This window comes from Callospermophilus lateralis, chromosome 20 (assembly GCF_048772815.1).
Source record: "Callospermophilus lateralis isolate mCalLat2 chromosome 20, mCalLat2.hap1, whole genome shotgun sequence".
Classification (NCBI taxonomy): domain Eukaryota; kingdom Metazoa; phylum Chordata; class Mammalia; order Rodentia; family Sciuridae; genus Callospermophilus; species Callospermophilus lateralis.
In genome coordinates, this window is record NC_135324.1 from 4,201,043 (window position 1) to 4,224,823 (window position 23,781).

Sequence of the window (23,781 nt, forward strand, 5' to 3'; positions counted from 1 at the left end):
CAGGCGTCCCAGCCACCAGGTCCAGTAGGTGAATGTGTTCTAGGTTGGTGTTGATGCACAAACTGGTCATTTTTCAGGGTTTCTTTAAATCGACTGGGGAAGGATACTGAAGACGGGGTTCAGCTTAGGGATAGGAATTGTGAAGAGAAATTGGTAGCAACTTAGGATCTATTTTTTATTAGCTTTGCATATCACAGAAAAAAGCTTTGGCCTGTTTTTATTTAAATTCAATACTAAAGTCTAGTATTGAATTTCAGATCTTCAAAACACAAACTGGTTATGCCTCAGTGGTGAAGGAAAAGTGATTCGTACTTTCCTGTTTCCCGATTGGTTACATCATTTGAAGGTAGAAATGAAACATTAGGGGCAACCCTTCAGGTCCTTGTCCTGTGTATCCTCCCTGCACAAAAAACCCTCATACTTCCGAGTTTTGGGTTCACTGCTTCTAACTGAAGGAGCATATTTTGAAATTCAGAATGAATACTTAAGTATCTGAACTGGTTTCTTTGGGGGTGAGGGTTGCCCTGGGGATGGAACCCCCAGCCTCACATGCTGGAGGAATGTCCTAGAGGACTGGCCTCAAACCTGGAATCCTCCAGCCTCAGCCTCCCCAGTTACTGGGATTACAGCCATGACCCACCTGCCACCCTATTCTTAGGACTCTTGGCCAGAGCTCTACCTTAATGGCAGCAGAGAGCCCGGATCACGGCAAGAGGAGGAGGAGGACTGGTGGGGGTGAGGAGCCAGGGACACCAGGGGAGCGGTCAGCGGGCCGGCTCTGAGCCCAGCGACTGAATGCTATGCATTTCTGAGTGCAGGTGAGTGAGGCAGGGACTCCCAGTTTGGAAGGAGCCAGAATAACTGGAGGGGTGACATGTCACTAGAAAACACTGTCCCTCTAACAGAACATCCTGAGTTAAAGGGCCCACTGTTGGCGGCCTCGCGGTTGGGGCTGGGGGCCTGTGAGTTTGGGTCCCTGGAGAAGGCACTGTAGCCCCAACCCGGGGCCTGAGAGTCCCCAGTGAGATGAAGGACAGAAGTCAGGCCCTGGTCTTGTAGGGGGGAGGCCGGGGCTTGCTGGACTCCTCTCCTGAGCAGCAGAACTAGCTGAGCTCCATCAAGTCCGTGCTGGGGGCTGAGGCAGAATCCTTCTGGATGCTCTCAAAGAGGATGGTGAGCTCGGGGTTGGTTCGGATCTGGGCCGAGAAGTCGGCCATGCTGGGGCTCTTCCCCGCCTCGGGGATGGTCAGCAGGGCGGCCACTGCCCTCATGGCGGAGCGCTTCAGCTCATCTTGCTTCTCAAACTCCTGCTTCACTGAGCCGGCTTTGACCTACAGTGGGGGAAAATGGGTGGAGCTGTCCTTTAATCCTGGCCTCACCACCCAGGAGGCAGCCTCCCTTTTGGTCCTCCCCACCTTCAAGCCAGTCCCTGTAGTGGCTTCAGGGTCGCCTGAGGCTCCAGCCTGGCATCTTGGCCTCAATCTAATCTCTCTAACCTCATTGGTCTCCTGCATCCCAGTGCTCCTTCCTTTTTTTTTTTTAAATCTTGAGACTGAGTCTCCCCAGTTGCTGAGGCTGACCTTGACCTTGCGATCCTCCTGCCTCAGCCTCTCCAGTCACTGAGATCCCAGGCCAGCACCACCACACCCAGCCACCTTGACATTACTAATTAATTCCTCGTGCTAGCCGCTTCCCCTAAACAATCCTGTAGGTCCACAGGCCTGGGTTCAATGGCTCTGCCCTCTTAAAGGGATGACCTTAGGTAACCCCTTCTTTGGGCCTCCATCCCCCATCTATAAGCAGCCTTCTCTTGACACAGCTGCTGTGAGGACTGACGGACTTCTCACTCAGGTCCGTATCTGATCAGGATTATTTTGGTTTTTTTCCAGAAAGATAAGGCTGCAGACATGAGGTCTGGCAGAACACCCGATAATCAAATATATTAATATCTCTCCCATTTAATATATGAGTATTATGAATAGTACAAGCCAGTTCAGGTTTTGTTGTTTGATTCTGGAGTGGCCTGGGGCCCCACAACATGTGAGGCAACTGCAGCACCCCCAATGCTTTTTTTCAAAGAAATGTCATTTGCAGACAGGTCTCATTAAATTGCCCAGACCGTGAACTTGGAATCCTCCTGCCTCAGCCTCCAGAGCCACTGGGTGTGCGTCACCATCCCCGCCTCTGGAACAGGTTTCCTACTCAAAAAATAGTATCTTAACAATCTGTGAGGTGAATAGAGAGCCTACATCTTGGGAGCAAATCTTTACCCCTCACACATCAGATAGAGCACTAATCTCTAGGGTATATAAAGAACTCAGAAAGCTAAGCACCAAAAAAAACAAATAATCGAACCGAATCAACAAATGGGCCAAGGACCTGAACAGACACTTCTCAGAAGAGGATATACAATCAATCAACAAATATATGAAAAAATGCTCATCATCTCTAGCAATTAGAGAAATGCAAATCAAAACCACTCCAAGATGTCATCTCACTCCAGTCAGAATGGCAGCTCTAAAGAAGACAAGCAACAATAAGTGTTGGAGAGGATGTGGGGGAAAAGGCACACTCATACATTGCTGGTGGGACTGCAAATTGGTACAGCTAATATGGAAAGCAGTATGGAGATTCCTTGGAAATCTGGGAATGGAACCACCATTTGACCCAGCTAACCCTCTCCTTGGTCTATACCCAAAGGACTTAAAAACAGCACACTACAGGGACACAGCCACATCAATGTTTATAGCAGAACAATTCACAATAGCTAAACTGTGGAGCCAACCTAGATGCTCTTCAGTGGATGATTGGATAAAAAAAAATGTGGCATATAAACATAATAGAATATTACTCAGCAATAAAAGAGAACAAAATTATGGCATTTGCAGGTAAATGGATGGCGTTGGAGAAGATAATGCTAAGTGAAGTTAGCTAATCCCCAAAAATCCAAATGGAATATTTTCTCTGATATAAGGAGGCTGATTCATAGTGGGGTACGGAGGGGGAGCATGGGAGGAATAGATGAACTCTAGATAGGGCAGAGGGGTGGGAGGGGAAGGGAGGGGGTACGGGGTTAGCAAGGATGGTGGAATGTGATAGACATCATTATCCAAAGTACACATATGAAGACATGAATTAGTGTGAATATATACAACCAGACATATGAAAATTGTGCTCTATGTATGTAACAAGAATCGTAATGCACTCTGCTGTCATATATAAATAAAATTTACATGAAAAAAATAAAACATCATCTCCAACCTTATGGATGCAAGTCTGTTTGTCCTCTTTAAGCTTCAGTATAAAAACAGCCCTTCTTTTGGTTAATTTCCACATTTTCAAAATTCACATTAGTCTTTCATTCCAGTTTTTTAGGTTTTTTTGGTGCCCGGGATTGAACCCAGGGTTACTTCACCACTAAGCCTCATCCCCCGCCCCTTTTAATACTTACTTTTGAGACAGGGTCTCACTAAGTTGCCTAGGACCTCACTAAGTTGCAGAGGCTGGCCTTGAACTTGTGATCCTCCTGCCCCAGCCTCCCAAACTGCTGGGATTACAGGCATGTGCCACCATCCTGCCTGGCCATTCCTAATCCACACCCACTGCAGGTTCCGTGAGGCCTTTCACCCCAGGTCCTCCCTGGGACCCTTGAGACACTCCAGTCCAGCAGAGCTTTGCCCTGGATCAGCAAGTCATAAGACTCTAACCCTGTTTGTCACCTAAAAATGTGAACAGAGAGTAGGGAAGCCATCGTCTCCAACCTTCTCTCCTTTATCCCTCTCAGCCCAGCACCCAGGAGATGTTTTAATGAATGAAAGAAAACACAGGTGGCTTTGAATCTGGCTCTGGGATTTCTTAGTTGTGTCATCTCGACCCACAACTTGGCCTCTGAGCCTCTGCCCCTCTGCACGTGAGATGGTCAGGACAGGAAGCTCCTGGCCCAGACGATGGGGAGGGGTGAACGATGGCCCTTTCAGTAACTGGTAACTGAATGATCTGCAGGTAACCCACCAGGTGATCCAGGCTCGGGCTGGGAAAGGGGCTTACCTTGGCGGTACAGGTGCCCCTCAGTGGCTCAATGAGCCGGTCCACCCTCTGCAGGACAGGCACAGGACACAGGGTGGCCAGCCGTGCTAGCATGATGAAGGTCAGCATCTGCCCAGAAGGAAGGAGACAGAGTGTTCTTAGTGAAATTTCTCAAGAACAAAAACAGCGGGCCCAGAAGACGAGGAAACACTCTGTACCCCAAACCTGGGGCCCAGGGTGAAACCAAGTGCCCACAAGACCCTGCCTGAGTGGCTCCCTGTCTGAGCCTCAGTTTCCTCATCTACAACATGTGACGGTGACACTAAACTTTATCCAGTACACTTGGCTGGCCTTGAGGAGGGGTGGATGAGAAGAGGTGCCAGGGGACAGTGGACTCTCAAGTTCAGATGCTCCTGGGGTCCCCAGAGTCTGTCGGTAAGTAAAGAAGCCAGAAAGGGCCTGAAGAGGAGCAGGAGCAGAAGTCCCAACCACAGCAGGGACCCAGCTCCGGCTCCTGGTATCTAGGGAGGCTGCCGGCACTTGGAGAAGGTTGGAGTGTGTCCCCTAAAGAATCATGGACTGAAAGCTCGGGCCTGGATGTGGCAGTGTTGAGAAGTAGTGTGCCTTTAAGAGGTGGGGCCTAATGGGAGGTATTTAGGTCATTGGGAGCAATTTCCTTGCAAGGGCTTCATGCAGTTAGCAGAGGACCCTGGTTAGTTCCACAGGGAGGGAGTGATAAAAAGCAGGTCAGGCCAGGCATGGGGGGCAGACTCCTGTAATCCCAGCTGCTCAGAAGGCCGAGGCTGGAAGATTCCAAGTTCAAGGCCAGCCTCAGCATCTTAAAGGAAGCCTGTCTCAAAAAAATAAAAAGGACTGGGGATGCAGCTCAGAGGGTTCAATCCCTGGGGTTCAATCCCACAGTTCCATAAAACAAAACAAAAAACAAGCTTGGGCCCTGAATCCCTCTCGTTTCCTGCTTTGCCATTTGAACTCTTAGGCACCTAACTCTGGCACTGTGAAGCCCCCAGCCATGAAGTCTCACCAGAGCCAAGGAGATACCAACACCATCCTCTGCACCTCCAGAATGGTCAGCTAATATTACTGATGGATGAAGGGATGGATGGATGGATTACAGTGCTGGGTTTTGAATCAGGGCCCCCTGCATGCTGGGCCACATGCCTCCTGAGTAGCTGGAATCACCACACACTATCATGGTCCTCACCTCTTTTTTTAAAAAAAGTTCAGGTATTTTGTATTCAGGCTCAGGTATTTTGTTATAGCAGCAGAAAACAGCCTGATACAGTGGGAATGTGGTCCAACATTACTGTATTTTTCTTTTTTTTTTTTTTTCAGTACTGGGAATTAAAGTCCTCTACCACTGAGTCACATCCCCAGTCCTTTATTTTTCATTTTGAGACAGGGTCTTGGTAAGTTGCACAGGGCCTTGCTAAATTACAGAGGCTGCCCTCGAACTTGCAATCCTCCTGCCTCAGCCTCCTGGGATACTAGGCTCTTTCTTTTTTCTTTGTCTTTCTTTTGATTTTTTTTGAATTTGTTTGGTACCAGGAATTGAACCCAGGAGTGTTTTACCACTGAGCTGCATCTCCAGTCCTTTTGTTTGGGGACAGGGCCTCACTAAGTTGCTGAGGTTGGCCTTGGGATCCTCCTGCCTTGGCCTCCTGAGTGGGGAAAAGCTGACGTGGCCCAGGGGCACCCGGCTGTCCCCTCCTCCCCTGTGGGCGGGGGGGGGGTGCTCACACCTACCCGGATGTCATAGTGGTCCTTCAGCCCGTCCTCCACGTGGTTCAGGAACTCACAGATGTCCAGCTGGCCCAGGCAGCTCTCGAGCAGCGAGTACATGCACTCGAAGGCCGCCTTCCGCACGTCCAGCCCGTCGTCCACTGTGTGCTTAAAGGGCCCCATCTCCACCTGCGGGAGGGAAGGACAACATAAGTTGGGGGGGATGTGGCCCTCAGAGGGAAGACCACCAGCCCCTCCCCGCGTTCCTGCCCTACCCCCACCCTCAGATGCTGACCCCGAATCCCAAGTCTCAGCCTGCAGCGCCCTTTCCCCAGATGGTGATCACAGTAAAAGGAAGCGTTGATTTCATCCACCACGCGGACACTGGGAGTCCTTGGTAAATGACACTTGGGGGTGTGGGGGGTGCTGGGGACTGAACCCAGGGTCTCACACACACGCTCTACAACTGAGCTACATCCCCAGCCTCACAGCTGACGTCTTCCTCCGGCTCTGCAAATGTTTGAGGAAGAAGACGCTACCGTTTACCCCATTGAAGGCTCAGAGAGGTTAATTACTTTGCCCAAGGAGACACAGTTAGCCTAAGATTAAAAATCCAGGTCATGGGTGGGATGTGGGGTTGTGGCTCAGTGGTAGAGAGCTTGCCTAGCATGATGAGGCACTGGGTTTGATCCTCAGCACCACATAAAAAAATAAACAAATTAATTAATTAATTAAATATTTTTCTTTCCTTCGCATTTTTTCTGGGCGGGGTACCAGGAATTCAACTCAGGGGCACTCGGCTACTGACCACATCCCCAGCCCTATTTGGTATTTTATTTGGAGACAGGGTCTCACTGAGTTGCTTAGCACCTCGCTTTTGCTGAGGCTGGCTTTGAACTCGTGATCCTCCTGCCTCAGCCTCCAGATGTCATAGTGGTCCTTCAGCCACTGGGATTGCAGACATATACCACTGCATCCGGCTAACTTTCTTTTTTTATTTTAACTGGAGATTGAACCCAGTGCGATTTACCATTGAAATTCATCCCCAGAATTTTTTCCTTTATTTATTTATTTTTTTTTTAGTCTGAAACAGAGTTTCACTAAGTTGCTGAGGCTGGCCTCCAACTTGGCAATCCTCCTGCCTCAGCCTCCCCACTTGCTGGGATTACAGGCGTGTGCCTCTGCTCCTGCCAAGACTCGGCTTTTAAGGGCTGCCAACGGGTTACGTAACCAGCAGCGTGGGCATGGCTCTCTTTCAGGAGGCCATGATCAGCTCTTTGGAGGCAGAAACCACAGCAGGACCACCTGAGAATCCTGTCACTCAGACTCCACTCCTGAATGTTGAGTGGCAGCCTAGAGTCACCAACATCGACCAGCAGATCATCTTTTATCCAAAATGCTGAGGACCAGCGGTGTTTGGGATTCTGGGATATTTGCACATCCATGAGTAGAATCTTCACGAAATTCACTGCTGTTCCACAGACACCTTATACACACAGCCTGAAGGCGATTTTATACACTATTTGTGGCGTCCTTGTGTTTGGACACCAGGTCAGGGGTGGAACTTTCCATTGGTGGCATCCTGTTGTTAGCACCTGAAGAGTTTTACTATTTGAAGCCTTTCAAAATTTGAATTTTTGGCCAGGCACAGTGGGCCACGCCTATCATCTCAGCAGCTCTGGAGGCTGAGGCAGGAGGACCATAAGTTGGAGGCCAGCCTCAACAACTCAGCCAGACTCCTGTCTCTAAATAAAAAGGGCTGGGGACAGGGCTCCGTGGTGAAGCACCCCAGGGGCCACATGACTAAGAAGCAGAGAGCAGGCCTCCGTCCCGGGCTCCCGGGGGACAGAACTAACAAGGCGGCCCAGCTCTGCTCGGCACCTCTCGGATCAGGTCCCGGCGGATCTTGGTCTCCTGGTAGAGCAGGGGCAGGATGTCCTGCAGCAGGTCCCGCACCAGCGAGGGCTTGTTGTGCACGGCCGAGTTGAAGAAGGCCAGGGTGGCCCTGCGGACGTTCAGATCCGGGTCCTGCAGGCTCTCCATGAACTCTCCTGCAAAGGGACAGCGAGGGGGTGGTGGGGCTAAGGGACACAGAGACAAAACCCCCTGCCCCCAGGTGACCGTGAGCTGCGCAGACCTGGCTGGAGGCGATGGAACGCAGTGAGCAACTACTTTGTGCCAGGTCTAAGCACCCTCAAAGCTCAGAAGGCAGGGCTTCCATTCCAGAACGTTCCACCGAGCTACGGGAGCCTCAGAGAGTCTGAGGTGGTCCCCTGAGCAATGACAGAACGGCTCCCAACTCTGCTCCCCAAAAATGGGAGCGGGGGAGGGGTGCTGGGGATGGAACCCCAGGGCCCTGCTGTCCATCACGGGGATGAGGTGGCCTCGGGCTGCCCTGGGCTAGAGAAGGAACATCAATCAGTCCAAGGTCAAGGGCTGTGTGGGGGACCGGGTGGGATGAAGGGTGGGGACAGCGCTCACCAATGTAGCTCTTCAGGAGGGGGTCGATGGGATGGGGCTGGTCCGAGATGAGGAACTTGACCGCGGTGATGACCATGCTTCGGGTGTGTGGCTGACCTGGGTGACAGGGACACGCAGCCTGGTCAAGGTCAGGCACTAAACGCCATCCCCACTCCAGAGACCCCCACCCCTGCATGGCTGGGGAAGTCATGTTAGGGTTCCCGCCAAAAAGACCGAATTCCCTTTGGCCTTGAGATGACATTATGTTTTTCCAGACATACTATCTCAATTCATCCTGAGGATGGTCCTATTAACAAATAAAAAATCAGATCTTAATGAAAATGGTAACTAAAGAGGAGGATTGATTTTTCTTTTCTTTTCTTTTCTTTTTTTTTTTTAACACAACAAGAAAGAAAGACTCAGAGAGGTTACGTTCATATCGAAGGCCACACAGCAGATCCAGAATTCCTGGCCAGGCTCTCCCCCACTGAGTCTGCCCTCTCCAAGGTGCGGCTGTGTTCTCCAAGGCTAGGCAGCCCGGAGGCCAAGGGGATTCCAACGGAATTCAGACCAACCTCAAGCCTGGGAAGGAAGACCTGTCTCCATTTGGTTTTGTCCCTTGCTTTCCGTGTGGGAAGGCTGAAGACAGAGGAGGAAGTAGGTTTTCCTTAACGAATGAATGAAAGGATGACATCAGGAGAGACTCTGGCATGTCTCTGAATAGTTTGCTTGGGATTCTGAAAATTGAAACTAAGAAAAACAAGGCCAGACCGGTGCCATCCCAGCCGCTTAGGAGGCTGAGGCAGGAGGATGGCGAGTTCAAACCCAGCCTCAGCAAAAAACGAGGCCCTAAGCAATTTAGTGAGACCTTGTCTCAAAATAAAAATAAAAAAAGTGCTGTGTAGCTTAGGGGTCGAGCACCTTGGCTTCAATCCCTGGTACTGCCCCCCGACACACATGCACACAAATAATAATAATGGATTATGTGACTAGGGAAGATGTAGGTAGGTTATGTGCAAATATCACACCTTTTTTTAAAAAAAATTTTTTGTAGTTGTAGATGGACAGCATGCCTTTATTTGTTGATTTTTATTTTATTTTATTTTTTAAATTTATTTATTTATTTATTTTTTAGTTATTGGCAGACACAACATCTTTGTTTGTATGTGGTGCTGAGGATCGAACCCAGGCCGCACGCATGCCAGGAGAGCGCGCTACCGCTTGAGCCACATCCCCAGCCCTATTTGTTGATTTTTATGTGGTGCTGAGGATCTGGTGATCCTCCTGCTTTTGCCTTCCAAATCACTGGGCTCACAGATGGATGGCTGGGATGAAAAGAATGGCCACCAGGCCTGGCCCTCCCCTGAATTTTCAATCCTCTGTAGATTCCTCAGGATCCCTGATAAGATACCTAATATGAGGCCAGTAATTTTCCGGACTGTATTGTTCAAGGACTAAAGACAGGGGAAGACATCTGTACATGTTCAGTACAGATGCAATTTTTTTTTACCCCCAAATATTTCCCATCCAAGGTTGGTTTAAAATACAGAGACGGTTTGGGCTGGGATTGTGGCTCAGGAGTGGAGCTCTTGCTTAGCATGTGTGAGGTCCTGGGTTCCATCCTCAGCACCCCATAAAAATAAAACAAAGGTGTTGTGTCCATCTACAGCTAAAAAAAAAAATAAATTTAAAAAATAAAAATAAGGGGCTGGGGTTGTGGCTCAGCGGTTGAGCGCTCGCCTAGCACAGGCGAGGCCCCGGGTTCGATCCTCAGCACCACATAAAAGTAAATAAATAAAATAAAGATATGGTGTCCAACGAGAGTCATTAAAACTATCTCCAAGTGTTTCAAAAAAATAAAAATAAATAAAATGCAGAGGCGGAGCCTGCAGCTGGGGAGGGCTGACTGCGCGTGCGCATCAGGAGGGGTCTGGGGAGGCCTGCGCTCTGTGTCCCTCTCTCTCCTGCAAGAGGACGCCTGGAAGTCCCAGGAAAGTCCCTCTGTGGCTCCTCGGAGTTGATCACAGAGACACTGTGACCTGGAGAAAAGGTCACCCTGTGCATCAGCTGCTTGGACACCCGGGGACCGAGGAAGGGCCAGCTCCGGGCAGGGTGGCCTCTGTCCCTTACCTGCAGCGAGCTGCTTGCGGAAGCGGGGCAGCAGGAACGGGGGGTTGACGAGGACCAGCCTGCCCACGCACTCGGCCAGCAGCCCGCGGGTGCCCTCGTCGGCGTCGGGGCAGCGCTGGAAGAGCAGCGCCCACACGTCCTCGGCGTAGGGCTTCAGGCCGTCGGGCTGCGCGGCGCCCAGGGCCTCGCGCAGCGAGTGCAGCAGCAGGTACTGTCGCCGGGGCTCGGCCTCGATCTGCGCCAGCAGGAAGGGCAGGAAGTCGGGCAGGTTGCCGGCGCCCACTCGGCCCAGCGCGAACGACGCGGCCGCCCTCACGTCCTCGCTGGGGGACCCCAGCGCGTCCAGCAGCACCGCCTTCAGCTCCCGCTGGGGACCCGGCCCGGCCACCTGGCCCACTTCTGCCAGCGACAGGAAGGCCAGCACCTTGACCCCGGTGCTCGAGTGCGGCGATCGGGCGTCGCACACCAGGCGATGGGCGGTGGCCGCCGCCTCTTGGGGACAGGCGCTGGACAGGGCGGCCACGCAGCGCGCCAGGGAGTGGAAGGCCTGCTTGGCCAGCGCTGGCCCGCCACCAGCCTCCTCCGGGTCGTAAACGGGCGCGATGAGCAGGCCGATGAGCTCTGCGTAGTCCACGCAGGGTGGCCGCGTCCCCACCAGCGCCTGCAGGAAGCCCTCGGCGGCCACCAGCACCCCCGCGGGCAGCAGGGGCGATCGCAGGAGCCGCAGCAGCTCCGCCAGCACCGGGCCGCTGACCTCGGCCACAGAGGCCGGCTGGGCCTGGGTCACCGTGGCCAGGAAGTCCACGGCCAGCTGGGCCACGTGCATGTCACTCTCGCAGACCAGCGCGGGCAGCTCGGCCAGCACCGCGCGCACGGCAGAGGGCGGGAGGTGGAGTCCTTGACTCTGCGCCAGGGCGTCCAGGGCCGCCAGGGTGGCCAGCCGCAGTGCCCGCTGGTTCTTGCGCAGGAAGGAGGCCAGAATGGGCAGCGCCTCGGCCAGGATGGGTTGCATGTCCAGGCGCAATGGGGACCTGGCCACCAGGGTCAGAGCCTTCACAGCGGGCAGCCGGGTGATCTCGTTGCGCAGGCGGTCCAGGAGGAGCAATAGGGTGGGCTCCAGGTCATCCCCAAGACGGTCACCTAGGTGGCCCACCAGGTGGCCCGTGCAGGAGATGGCCCGTTCCTTGACCTCCTGGTCCAGGTCGGTGGCGCGGAGTCGTGCCAGGGTGGCTGCGGACATCTCTCCCACGTACGGCTCAGGGTCCAGCATCCGTGGCTTGTCCAGGGGCCACAGGGTGCGCACCAGCTCCTGAAGCACCAGCAGGGCCTCGGCGGCCATCTTGTAGAAAGGGTCGGCCACGCAGGCCATCACAGGGGGCAGGAGGGTGGGCAGGTGCGGGTGGAAGGCCTCGGCGGGCTCTGTACCCAGCAGCCCCTGCAGGAAGGCCAGGGCGTCCATCCGGATGGTGGAGGAGCTGGAGCGGTCAGCAATCGAGAACACGATGCCTGCAGGTTGGGCACAGAGATCACGGGGTCATGATCGTTGACCCTGCATGGGATGGAGTAGCCACAGAGGCCTCGTCTGCAGAAGTTCCCAAGTGGCCATGGATGGGCCAGTGGCCAGGGCTGAGGGACCCAGGGCCAGGGAACTTTCTAGAAAGCAGCAAGTCAGGCCTGGAACGTTCTGCCCCCTGCCCATGAGGAGCTGAACAGGGGCTCAGCCTGAGACTGGGGCCCAGGCTCCCCACGGGGCTGAAGCCACCAACTCAGGGCCCTGGAAGAGGCCACAGGAAGACACCCACCCAGGGCCCGCCCAGCCTACCTGACATCAGTACCGGCATGTACCCTGCCAGGCTGCCAGGGAGGACGCCGGCCAGCTCGGTCAGAAGGCTGAAGCAGCTCTGCCGGGCCCTGATACTCCGATCCTTCAACTGTCGCTGCAGGGCTTTGATGACCAGGGGCACCTATGGGCAGGAGGTGGTGGGGGTCAGGGGCCACCCAGGAAACCGCCCCAGCCCACCCACTCCCACGGGGCTTGGCCCAGGTGCGTCCCCAGGGAAGATGCCCAGCGAGGACAGGATGCCTTCCTGAGAGCTGAGTGCTGGACTGATGGACACACAGACCGGCAGAGGTACGGACGATTCTGGTGTCCATGAATGTAACCAGCTCAAGGTCACCCAGGAAGTCGGCCTGCGGCTGCTGCACATCATGAGGGGGAAGCAGGAGCCTGGCTGAGCCCACGAGGGGGACCTTGGCTTCCTCTGCTAGATTCTCTTTCCCCGTGAACTTCTGAGTCCAGCTCAGATCTGCATCTCCAAGCCCAGACTCCGGGGCCTTCCGCCTGCCGGACACATCCACCTGGGCCTCTGCCATGGTTTGGCTGTGGCTGGTGACTCTCAAAGGTTCCTGTTTGGGGAGCTTGGTGTTGGGGGTGGGTGGGACCTTGAAGAGGTAGAGGTGGTGGGGTCTCTGGGGACGCTGCTTGCAGAGTGGGACCTCAGTTTTCAAGGGAGGCTGGTTATAGGGAGAGTGAGCCTGGCCCCTCTCCCTCTTCTGGCTTCCTGTTTCACCTTGGGATCTCCTCCTCAGGCCCACGTCCCAGTCATGACGCCATCTGCGAGGATGTGAGCAGCGAGGGGAGCCCTCACCAGAGCCGGAACTGTGCTGTTTGCTGTTTGGACTTTCTTTTTTTTTTTTTTTCTTTATTAAATTATTATGTATTCTCATTTGTTATCCCTGATGACAGAATACAATTCATTTCATATTGCACATAGAGAGCAATTTTTCAAATCACTGGTTGTACACAAAGTATTTTCACTGTTTGGACTTTCTATCTCTAAACCACTGAGCTAAATATACTTTTTTTTGGGGGGGGGGGCTGGGAGTTAGTACCAGGGATTGAACTCAGGGGCACACAACCACTGAGCCCCATCCCCAGCTCTATTTTGTATTTTATTTAGAGACAGGGTCTCCCTGAGTTGCTTAGCCCCTTGCTGAACTTCTTTTCTTTCGTAAGTACCCAGCCTTGAGTATTTTGTTATAGTAACGGAAACCAGACTATTAGAGCCAGCCAATGAAGACCTTGAACATAAACATATAGAAGTTTAAATATTCCCCTCCTCTCCCAATTCTTCTCCTTCCCAGGGAAAAGCACTTCTGCTTTAGCCGGAAACCTGAAAGTCACATGACACCTGCCTGTCCAATCAATCAGCGAGACCCAGTGATTCAACCCCAACCCTACTTCTCTAGGCTCTCTGTCCTACGGTTGGCACTAAGTCCATCACTGTCTCTTGCCACCTGGACAGTTGCAACGACTTCCGGTTGGCCTCCAGCCTTGACTTTGGTCTCATTACAATCCATTCCCCACCCAGCAGCCAGAGTGAGGTTTTTCAAATGCAAACTGTACCTTATTCCCCTCCCTTAGCTTTTGCCCCCTGCTAGAATAAAGCACACTCCGGAGCCAGGTGCTGTGGAGCACGCCTGTCATCCCAGGGGCTTGGGAGGCTGAGGCAGGAGGATCTCGAGTTCAAAGCCAGCCTCAGCAAAAGTGAGGCCCTAAGCAACTCAGGGAGACCCTGTCACTAGATAAAATGCAAAACGGGGCTGGGATGTGGCTCAGTGGCCGAGTGTCCCCTAATTCAATCCCTGGTACCACCCCCTCCACACACACACACAAAAACACTCCACACCACCACGGCCCAGCTGGCTGCCTAGACTGTGTGGCCCAGTGGTTAGGGACTTGATCTGCATGTTTCCCGGTGGGTCCCAGCACCTCGCACACAGGTCCGTGCACAGCACAGCAGGCGGACCGTGGGGTGGGTGGGAGGATGGGAAGGCAGATGGTGAGCAGGTGACCGGGCAGAGGCGTGACCCACCTGTCCTCGCAGCATGTGGAGGTTGCTCCCGGTCTGGGTGGGCTCCTCGACAGCCTCCAACCACCCCTTGGGGGGCCGGGTTTGCCGCAGCATCACGATATAGGCCCCGAAGACATCGGCCTTGACGTTCTCCTCCCGCTCCTTGAAGCGGCGGATGAGGGCGGGCGCCAGGGTGCAGAGGAAATCGGGCAGCAGGTCGGGCCTGGAGCCAATCAAGGCCGCTAGGCACTTGGCCGCCGCCCGGCGCACTTTCCAGCTCATGTCATCGTCGTCACTGTACTCGTCCTCGCTCTCTGGGGTGGGAACAAGACACACAGCCCTATTTTGTGTTTTCTTTAGAGACCGGGTCTCACTGAGTTGCTTAGGGCCTACGCTTTTGCTGAGGCTGGCTTTGAACTCGTGATCCTCCTGCCTCAGCCTCCCGAGATCCTCCTGCCTCAGCCTCCCGAGATCCTCCTGCCTCAGCCTCCCGAGATCCTCCTGCCTCAGCCTCCCGAGCCGCTGGGATGACAGGCACGTGCCACCGCTAATTTTTCAAGTACTTTCGACTCACAGTTGGTGGAATGCGAAGATGCAGCCTGTGAAGAGCTGAGCCTGATCCGCCCCTGTCTATGGCAGCGGGCATCCTGGGAAGGTCATGCCCACCTCCAACCCCCAGGACAGGGCATCCGCCCACCTTGTTCACTGAACTCGCTGTCCTCGGTCTCCATCTGCTCCTCGTCCTCGTCGCTGTTGTAGTTATAGTTGGGATCGTGCTTGAGGTACTGGAGGCAGAGGCTGGTCACGTTGGCCACATGAGGGTCCATCTCCTTGGGACACCTGAGGGTGGGGCCCAGGGGTGGGTCTTGGAATCTTGCCGTTGCGAAGCCAGTGTCTCAGCCCCGTTCCCCACCAAGGCTCCCCCCCCACACACCCCACTCCCTGTTCCCAGCTCTCCCTGCGGCACCTACTTCCTCAAGAAGGCCTCAAAGGCTTGGAGGCAGGACTCTCGGAGCTCGTCGTCATCCAGGTTGCAAAACTCCTCCACCAGGGGCACCAGGCGGTTCAGGTGGGCCCCTGCAGGGCCAGGCAGGTCAGCTAGGCCAGACCCTTCTCTGGGTCTCCCCAGCCCACAGCCCGGCAGCTCACCCCCACGCCTAGCAGCCCCGACCACTGCGAATTCAACTTAGAGGGTGCACAGGCGAGCAGGTGCCTGTGGGAACCCTGACTGCCACCCGTGTGCCTTGAGCAGGCCACAAGACTTCTCTGAGGCGGCCCGTACTGACTGCTTTACAGGCAGGGTGACAGCGCCCACTGGGCAGAGATTTGGCGAAGATAAATGAATCCTGCAGATCAAGAGCTTAGCCCAGGTCCTGACGGAGGAGCTTCTGTAGTCCAACCATTATTTATGGTCTTGCTTTATTTCCTGCACGAGGTTGTAAGTCCCCGGATGGGAGAAGGGGAGAGGCAGGTACTGCCCTCACAAGACCAGGCAATTGGGGACTGTGGTGGTCCCCAGGCTTTAGAGGATCCTGCTCACGGCCTCTCCATTTACCCCCTTCCTCACAGTGCAAGAAATGATGACCTGGAGACCCTCCCCAACACCCTTTCTAGCTTCTACTTTGGGAACCTGGGACCCCCAAAGTTTCCTACTCAACCAACCCTGAGCCCTTTGCCAAGTCTGTGCAGGATTCTGAGGATCACTAAGGAGTGGCTGCTGTTTGGGATGGTAAGACAGATGTGGACGTGTGGGTTGGGGCGTCCCCATTGGATCTTGCAAAGCTCCCTGGCCCTGAGACCACCCGGGGCTGGGTGGGGGGTGGTGACCACAGGTCAACAATCCACTCCCGTCTTGTTCTAGCTTGGAACGCCTATTCAACGGGTCTGAGGGCAAATTCGAAGCTGCCTGCTATAGTCAAAGGCTGCCAGAGGCGAGGCAGAGGGAGAGATGGCGCCCAGAGAGGTGCGAGGCAATTTGGGGGTGGGGAGAGGTGATGGAAATGTCCTGCATCTGGACCTTTGCATACGCGGTAGCTTCATGCATGTCTCCAAAGGTCAAAAAGCACTAAAATGCTCTAAAAGGCACCTTAGATGGTGTGGTTCGCTGGATGCACGTTATCCCCCAATAGCATTTTTTTAAAATCCAAAACCTAGCTCTCAGGTTGTTATTAAGGTAACTTGGTCACAGCAGGAGGCTAATAGTCTGGTAGCCTGACTTAGAAGGACCTGTGAACCTCTGGGCCACAGAACTGAGGGACCTAAGCCCCTTCTTTAAGGGGCTTGCACTTCCCTGGACCCTGAGCTCAAGTTTGTGCAAGTCTTGGGCTCAGGAACCCCCTCGAGCCCCGCCCCTCGAGCCCCGCCCCTCGAGCCCCGCCCCTCGAGCCCCGCCCCTCGAGCCCCGCCCCTCGAGCCCCGCCCCTCGAGCCCCGCCCCTCGAGCCCCGCCCCTCGAGCCCCGCCCCTCGAGCCCCGCCCCTCGAGCCCCGCCCCTCGAGCCCCGCCCCTCGAGCCCCGCCCCCAGACGCTTCGATCACGCCCCTTTAGCTAGCACGCTGTTCCTAGGCCCCGCCCACATCTGCCCAGGCCCCGCCCCTCTCCTAGCGCCCCGCGAAGCTCAGCGCCGCCCCCTCACCGAGGCGGTGGCCGGCCTGGCGACCGACGCTGCCCAAACACTGGATCAGGGTGCGGATGGCGGCTGGGCTGGCGGGGGCGCGCGGGCCGGGCAGCCGGTCCAGCAGGTGATCGGCGAGCTCCACGAAGAGGTCGGTGCTGCAGGCCGCCGCCAGGTGGCCGAGAGCCACGACGGCCCGTTTGCGCACGGCCAGGCGCGGGCTGCTCAGCTGGGGCAGCAGACAGTGCAGCAGGCTCGCGTGGAAGGTGCCCAGCGGCGCGCCCAGCCTGCGACGACGGCCAGAGCGGAGCGTCAGGCTGGGGGCCCCAGACACACGGTCCCCCGGTTCCCATCCTCTCCTGGCCTCCTCCCCCCAGAAAAATGGCAACCAGATGGCCCTTGGAAATAGAAAGGCGCTCTCCGAGGGCGAGGGCTGATTAGTCCAGTTATTTATTATTCTTACAGGACAGAAAGCAAAGAGAGGTCCCCTCAGGAGCAGCCCACTCTCTCTGCCCAACATCATCTGTGCCATTGTACTGGACACAGCATAAGGTGCTCAAGTCACGGGAGATTTTACCCACAGTGTGACCACGGGCCGGCCACGTGGCCTCTCAGAGCCTGTTTGATGGGGACAACCAAGCTTTCCTTTGCAGAGCTGCTGGACGGTTAAGGGCCTGGTGTTCGGCAATGCTAGCCTGCAGCTCTGAGTGTCCCCTGCCCTCACTGCCCAGGGCAGCCTCCCTCACCTGCTCAGCATGTCAGACAGGATGTCCAGGGCCTCCAGCTGCACGGCCACGTCTTCCTGCTGGGCGATGGCGCTGGTGAGCTGGCCCGTGATCTTCCGGCACACATTGGTGGCCAGCCCAGAGCCTGTGCGGGATGCATGGTGGGCAAGGTGGGCATATTTCCTTTGGGGGGAAATATGTGCTTTTCTTATAAAGGGGAGGAGATGCGGGCAGAGACCTCAGCCCTGTCAACACTGAGCTGCTAAGTAAATCGCTATGACAATGAGGTAGCTGGTCCCTCCAGTGACACCCCATTACTTCTTTAAGCAGCACATTTTAGATTTTGTTACTTGCCGCTCAAAGCATTCCTAAAGGACACAAGAGTCGTGGATTTAAATGGATCCAGTCTAAATTCTCTACCATAGTGACCACGGGTAAGTTTCTTTCCTTCCCCGTAAACTTGGGCAAAGAATAGTGCCGAGTCCTGGGGTCCCGGGTACCTGTGGCCGCAGGGGGCAGCTCTGAGAGGACCGTCTTGAGGCCGATGCCAGCGATGTCTCGGAGCTGTTCCTTGTCTGACCGCAGGTTGGCACACAGGGCATCCACAATGGTCTCCACCTGGTACTCCTTCACTTTGCCCACCAGGGGACCCAGGCTGAGCAGGGAGGGAGATGGGTCCCAAAGCCCCAGATTTAACCCAAGTCAGGCTGTGCCCCCACCCTTAATTCCCCTCAGGCTTCTTCTGGGGCCTCATGTACTGAGGAAAATGGCCGGGTTCAACTAGGGGACCCTCTGTGCGGCTAGAAAGAAAGGTGCCCTCTGGCAATCCCAGCTGCCCAGGAGGCTGAGGCAGGAAGATCTCTCAAGGTTTGAGGCCGGCCTCAACGACTTACTGGGCTCTGGGTTGACTTTTGGGAGAACCCCAGACTGAGTCACCGTCCCCCACGGAGGGTGACACTCACCACTTGACCGCCAGGTTCTGCACCTCCCCATTCTTGTCGTCCAGGAGCCGGAGGAGCATCTTGACCACTTTGCGCTCGCTGTCTTCGTCCAGCTGGATGGAGTCCTTCTGCAGCTCGGACATCAGGTCGCTGGTGGCCATGAACCTGGGGAGGAGGGACGGGGCGCGGGAGGAGGATGGCTGAGCAGCTGGGAACTGGCACAGTGTCTCCGAGTTGCCCCAGAACAGGGTGGCAGACTAGGAGTGGGTGGCCCAGGGTGGCTTAACGCTTGGGGCTCTGGGGTCGGTGGCTCCTGACTCTGTCATTTCTGCAAATATGAACTTGGACAAGTCCCTTCGCCTCTCTGAGCCTTCATTTACCTACCTGTCTGGAAAATGGGGACAAGAATGGTACCTGCCTGGCGGGGCGGCAGGTCACGCGGAGAGCCCTCCGTGTAAATGTCACTGCTACTGTAAGATGGCACATTCCGTACCTTGTGTCTCATAGCCACCACGCGGGAAGGCGGGGAGGGGGGGGGGAACAGTAGAATGTGAAACGGGGGCTTTAGGACCAAGTCAGATGACAGCAAGGGCCACCTCTACCAGAGGAGGGAGGCTGGCCCTGTCCACCCCACTTTGAGGGAATCAATGGAGGTTCTGCCCTTAGACCAAGGGACCTCGGACTGCAGCCCCCCATCGGAGGCCCCCGCAGGGGACTGTCAATCACGCCAGACCCCAGCTCTACTTTCTGAATCAGGGGGTCCAGGTTGCAGCCTGAGAACCTGCATTTCTAACAAGTTCCTGCATGATGTTCAAGGTCAAGGCCTTCCCCACGGGAGACCACCGTCCTAGGCCAGGCTGGTGGGCCCTGGGCATGTTCTGGAGGCCAGCATGTTTCGAAGGCCAGCACAGATGGCCGAACAATAGGGCCACAGACACAGCTCACTGGCTGGGCTGGGCACCAGAGTCAAGCGCTTCGTGCACCCACAGGTGGGTGGCCCAGCGCCTATGGCCTGAGGCCCTGTCCCTGGCATTTGAGATGGCAGTGGGAGTCTCAGCTGTTAGGACAGGGAGACTTGAGGCTTCAGAAGAGGACTTGAGCTCTCGGTAGTGACCAGCTTGCAAATGTCTTTTCAAACGTTTGAGAGACCCTGTCTCCAAATAAGAAGGGAGAGTCCCCCTCCCTGGTTTAATCCAAAGTACCAAAAAAAAAAAAAAAAAAAAAAAATTGAACATTTGAATTATTGCTGGGTGCAATGGCGCACACCTGTCATCCCAGTGGCTCAGGAGGCTGAGGCAGGAGGATCTCGAGTTGGAGGCCAGCCTCGGCAACTTAGTAAGGCCCTAAGTAACTCAGGGAGACCCTGTCTCTAAATAAAAAAATATAAAGGGCTGGGGAGGTGGGCTCTGGGCTGGAGGAAAGGACACAGCTGAGCTGACAGTGTTTACCTGTGGGCCAAGGTAAGGTTGAAGGAGGAGGTTTGGCTTTGAGCCAGGTCAAAAACTGAGGTGGCTACATGCATCTATAGCTCTGCTCAACTGAGGGGACATTCTGAGAAGGAAGACAAGGTCTGCAAGCTGCGTGTTTCCGCTGCAGAACACGGAAGCCCTGCTCAGTGGCATAACAACCCTGGGAATGTGCTCCCAGGAAAATCCTTCCTTCTCTACCTGTTGAACTCCTATTCAACCGTCAAGAGCCCAGTTTAAAATGCCCCAGCCTCATAGGTGACAACTCCCTGCTTCCCCCCCCCAACACACTTAAGCACAACTGGACAGGATCTTTTCAGAGTACCTTGAATCCCTCTGTTACAGTCCCCGCTGGGCTGCAAAGAAAATTTGGTCACCAGAGCAGTTCTCCCTTTTGATTTTGAACTTGGCAGAGAGCAGGGTCCCTGAGGTTCATCGCTGGGACACCAGGCTCAGCAAAGAACAGGTGTGCAGAGGGCCTGGGGCCCAGGGTAAGGGCAGGAGAGGAGGGAGGAGGAATGCTCGCCAAACAGCTGGGTGTGGAAACCCGAACTTGGAATTCAACTCTTCTACAATATGCCTCAGTGTTTCAGATACCGCTGAGTTCCCACAGATGCCCAGCTCGGAAACCAGGATCAGAGAGGGTGCAGGAACTGCCCAAGGTCACACAGTAAAGCAGGTGGAGAATCGGCTCACTGGACAGGTCTCCTGGTTCCTCAGTGGATACTGTGTTTTCCAGGAATTATTTGGAAGTTTCTGCAAGGTTTCTCCAAGTTTGAGCCATAATGAAGTGGGGACCCAGGAAAAAGAGCCTGGCACCCAATGCTGGGGGCGATGCAAGTTGGGAGTGGGACCCTCATTTGCAGTCACTGGTCCCCTCCAGGAACCAGAGGACACCGTGTGCTCCACTGCAGGGAATCCCTAGCAGCGCTCTGTTGAAACACTTGGCCACACGGGCATCTGGACAGCTGGTCAGAGGGACCCAGCCCCCTGGTATTCGGACTTTAAAAATAGACACCATTCTCATATGCTCGGGGTGGTTTTAAGTGTTCTTGAGGCCACTGGCAAGGGACAGAGTGTTGGCTGGCACGGCCAGCTCTCTGCAGACTGCACTGGAGGCCCAAGAAACCGTGGTGCAAACCCCCAGCGCTGACCATGTGACCCTGGGCAAGTCACCGCACCCCTCCAAGGCTCTGGAACACGGGACAGAGCAATCGCTACTCAACCCAGTGGCTGGGTGGACTGGAGGAGATTACCGTGGGGAGTGTAACGCAGAGCCTGGGACACAGCGAGCATTTGTTGAGCACCTACTGTATACCCCCACACACACACATAGACTCTGGGTCACCAAAAAGAAGTATAAAGTCCTTGTGGTTCAGGAGCTTAGGGGAGGTGTGCAGCCCTGTCTGCAGTCAAGAGGCATCCCCTCAAGTGGTGACAATTGAGTGGGAGCTGACAGATGAAGCGGGAGGTCAAGGAGGTGCCAAGGATTGGAGAAGGGATAGCGCATGGCTGGTTTGTGACGTGCACAGAATCACAATGGTGGCTGTCGATCAAAATCATACCTGGAGCTGACTGTCTCACAGCTCCTACCTCATTTGATCCTAAAACACCAACCCTAAGGTAGCTCTGTTACTACCCCCGTTTTGAAGAAACAGGAACTAAGGCCCAGAGCAGTTAAGGAACTTGCCCACGGTCACACAGCCAGGAAATGGTGGGAAATGGAATCTGAAGGCAAGACTGTGGTGGCTCCAAGGCCCTACTGGGGGAGGTGGGAGATGCTTGAGGGGTACTGAGGAATGGATTGCCGGACCCTAAGAGCAGGTCTCAGTCCCCTCACCGGTCAGGAACTGGATTCCGTGGGCCTGGTCAAGATCTTGCCCTATGGATTAGACTAACGTGGATGTGGACCCCAAGTTCCCCACTCCTGAGCTACATGATTGCACTAAGGCCCTTCACAAGCCTCTGAAGCTCAGTTTCCCTAGCTGTAAAAAGCGGTTAAAGTGACAGCGTGTTTAATAAGTGGGTGTGACCGCGCTGGTCTCCAAGTGCCCCCATCAGCTTGGAAGGTGCAGAATTGGCCAACTGGACCAGGGGCCCTTCTCTTTGCTGGGCCTCCGTTTCCCCCGAGACTGAGGGCTTGGCTAGAGGGTTGACTTTCTTTCTAGCTCTGTTCCCAGTGGTTCTGGGAGAGGGGGCAGGGGGTGGCTCTCCCAGAGCCTAGAAGTCCAAACCCCAACCATGACCCGGTGCCTGCCGAGGCCCTCATTGTGGCTGTGGGTGAGCCATGGGGAGGAGAGGGGATGGGGGACCCAGGGGATATGAGTGATCTGGAGAGAGAGAGAGAGAGATGGGGGGGGGGTCAGATGACTTGGAGAAGAGGCCAGAAGAGGGGATCAGGAAGAGGGGGAGGGGGAGGGGGTGTGGTCCTAAGTTTCAATGGTGGGGGGTGGCAGGCGGGGGCAGAAGAGGCTGGCGCTGGGAGGCCCAGGAGAGAGGCTGAAAGGGAGGCCTGGGGGCCCCCCAAGGCTGGGAGTGAAAGAAGAAAGAAGAGGCCCAGGAGGGGGGTGCGAGGGGCGGAGCTGGGGCTCGGATGCGGGGTGCACGGCGGGAAACGACTCGGGGACGCAGGGACCCAGGGACTGGGGTCCCCGAGGGTCCGATGGCCTCCAGGTGGGGGAGGGGAGCGGGGCTTGGTGGCGGGCTGCACGGTCCCCGGGAGGGTCCCCGGCCTGGGGCTGGGGGAAAGGGGGCCCCGGGTGGCCGTGGAGGCGCGACCCGGGGGCGCACCTGAAGTCCTTGTCGCTGGACGTCATCTTCTCCAGGAGGCTGGAGATGTGGAAGGCGGCGGTGCTCATGGTGGTGCGCGCCGCGGGGCCGCCGGCGGGAGCGAATATGGCGGCGCGGGCGCCCCCTCCCCCGCCCCGGCGCCGGCTGCGCTCACGGGACAGAAATAGCAGCCCCCGCCCCGCCCGCCCGCGCCGCCCGCCGGGCCCCTGGACACCGCCACCGCGGCGGCCTGCACCTCCCCAGGGATCCGGAGCTCACCCCCCCCCCACCGCCACCGCGGGGCGACACCTCCCCGGGGCGTCCCAAGGTCCCCTTGACCCCGATCGCTGCCACGGACATGGCATCCGAGCCCCTTACCCATCCCAGCTCTGCAAGTCTTTCTCGTGCTGTGCAGACTTGGCCAAGTTACTTTCCCTCTCTGAGCCCCCACTTTTCGTTATCTTGTAGACATTCAACCAGGAGAAACGGTCCACTCGGCTGGTTCGGCCCTCACCTGACCCCTTCCTTCGCCTACGCCTACCTGCCCCAGAACCACAGGATGTGGTCCAGTCACACCAAGTTCAACCCGCAGTACAAACAAAGCACTGGGGGACTGAACCCAGGGGCACTTGACCACTGAGCCACACCCCTAGCCCTTTTTTTTTTTTTTTTTTTTTCACACAAGGTCTCACTAAGTTGTGTAGGGCCTCCGTAAGTTGCTGAGGCTCACTTTGATTTTGTGATCCTCCTGCCTCAGCCTCTCAAACTGCTGGGAATAGAGGTGTATGCCTCTGTGCCCTGCTGTCTTATATATTTTTAAAAAATTTATTTGGGTGTCCTGCACTGAACCCAGGGCCTCCTGCATACTAAGGGCACCCTCTCCAATGCTGCTACACGTCCAGCCCAGTAAATGGAGACTTTAAGGTCACCTGTATACCTTTGTTTTCTACCTCTATAGATCTCTCTTCCAGCCAAGGAAGTAAACCCTCTAACCCAGAGGCACAGAGAGCGGGCAGGACACTTTCCCAGGCTCCCTTACTCCTGCATCAATTCCAAA

The 23,781-nt window shown here is 55.5% G+C and overlaps 1 protein-coding gene across 1 annotated transcript; it reads right to left on the reverse strand.

Moving 5' to 3' along the window:
* Positions 1-156: 156 nt before the first annotated feature.
* On the reverse strand, positions 157-22,868 carry Cand2 (cullin associated and neddylation dissociated 2 (putative)). The gene is made up of 15 exons (XM_076841151.1): positions 22,746-22,868; positions 18,511-18,654; positions 18,049-18,203; positions 17,570-17,693; positions 16,845-17,110; positions 15,182-15,287; positions 14,908-15,050; positions 14,232-14,524; positions 12,179-12,320; positions 10,357-11,862; positions 8,248-8,343; positions 7,648-7,817; positions 5,791-5,955; positions 4,048-4,155; positions 157-1,331 (listed from the first exon to the last, which is right to left on the reverse strand). Exons 1-15 carry the CDS (start codon positions 22,811-22,813, stop codon positions 1,104-1,106), a joined length of 3,714 nt encoding a protein of 1,237 aa, XP_076697266.1. The 5' UTR covers positions 22,814-22,868; the 3' UTR covers positions 157-1,103.
* Positions 22,869-23,781: the final 913 nt, after the last annotated feature.

Bases quoted from the DNA above. Each gene is read 5' to 3' on its own strand.
- Cand2 (XM_076841151.1), bottom strand. From the start codon at position 22,813: ATGAGCACCGCCGCCTTCCACATCTCCAGCCTCCTGGAGAAGATGACG. The intron at 17,694-18,048 runs GTACCCGGGACC...CATCCCGCACAG, and splicing joins GCTGCCCCCTGCGGCCACAG to GCTCTGGGCTGGCCACCAAT. The intron at 11,863-12,178 runs GTAGGCTGGGCG...CCCAACCTGCAG, and splicing joins CATGCCGGTACTGATGTCAG to GCATCGTGTTCTCGATTGCT.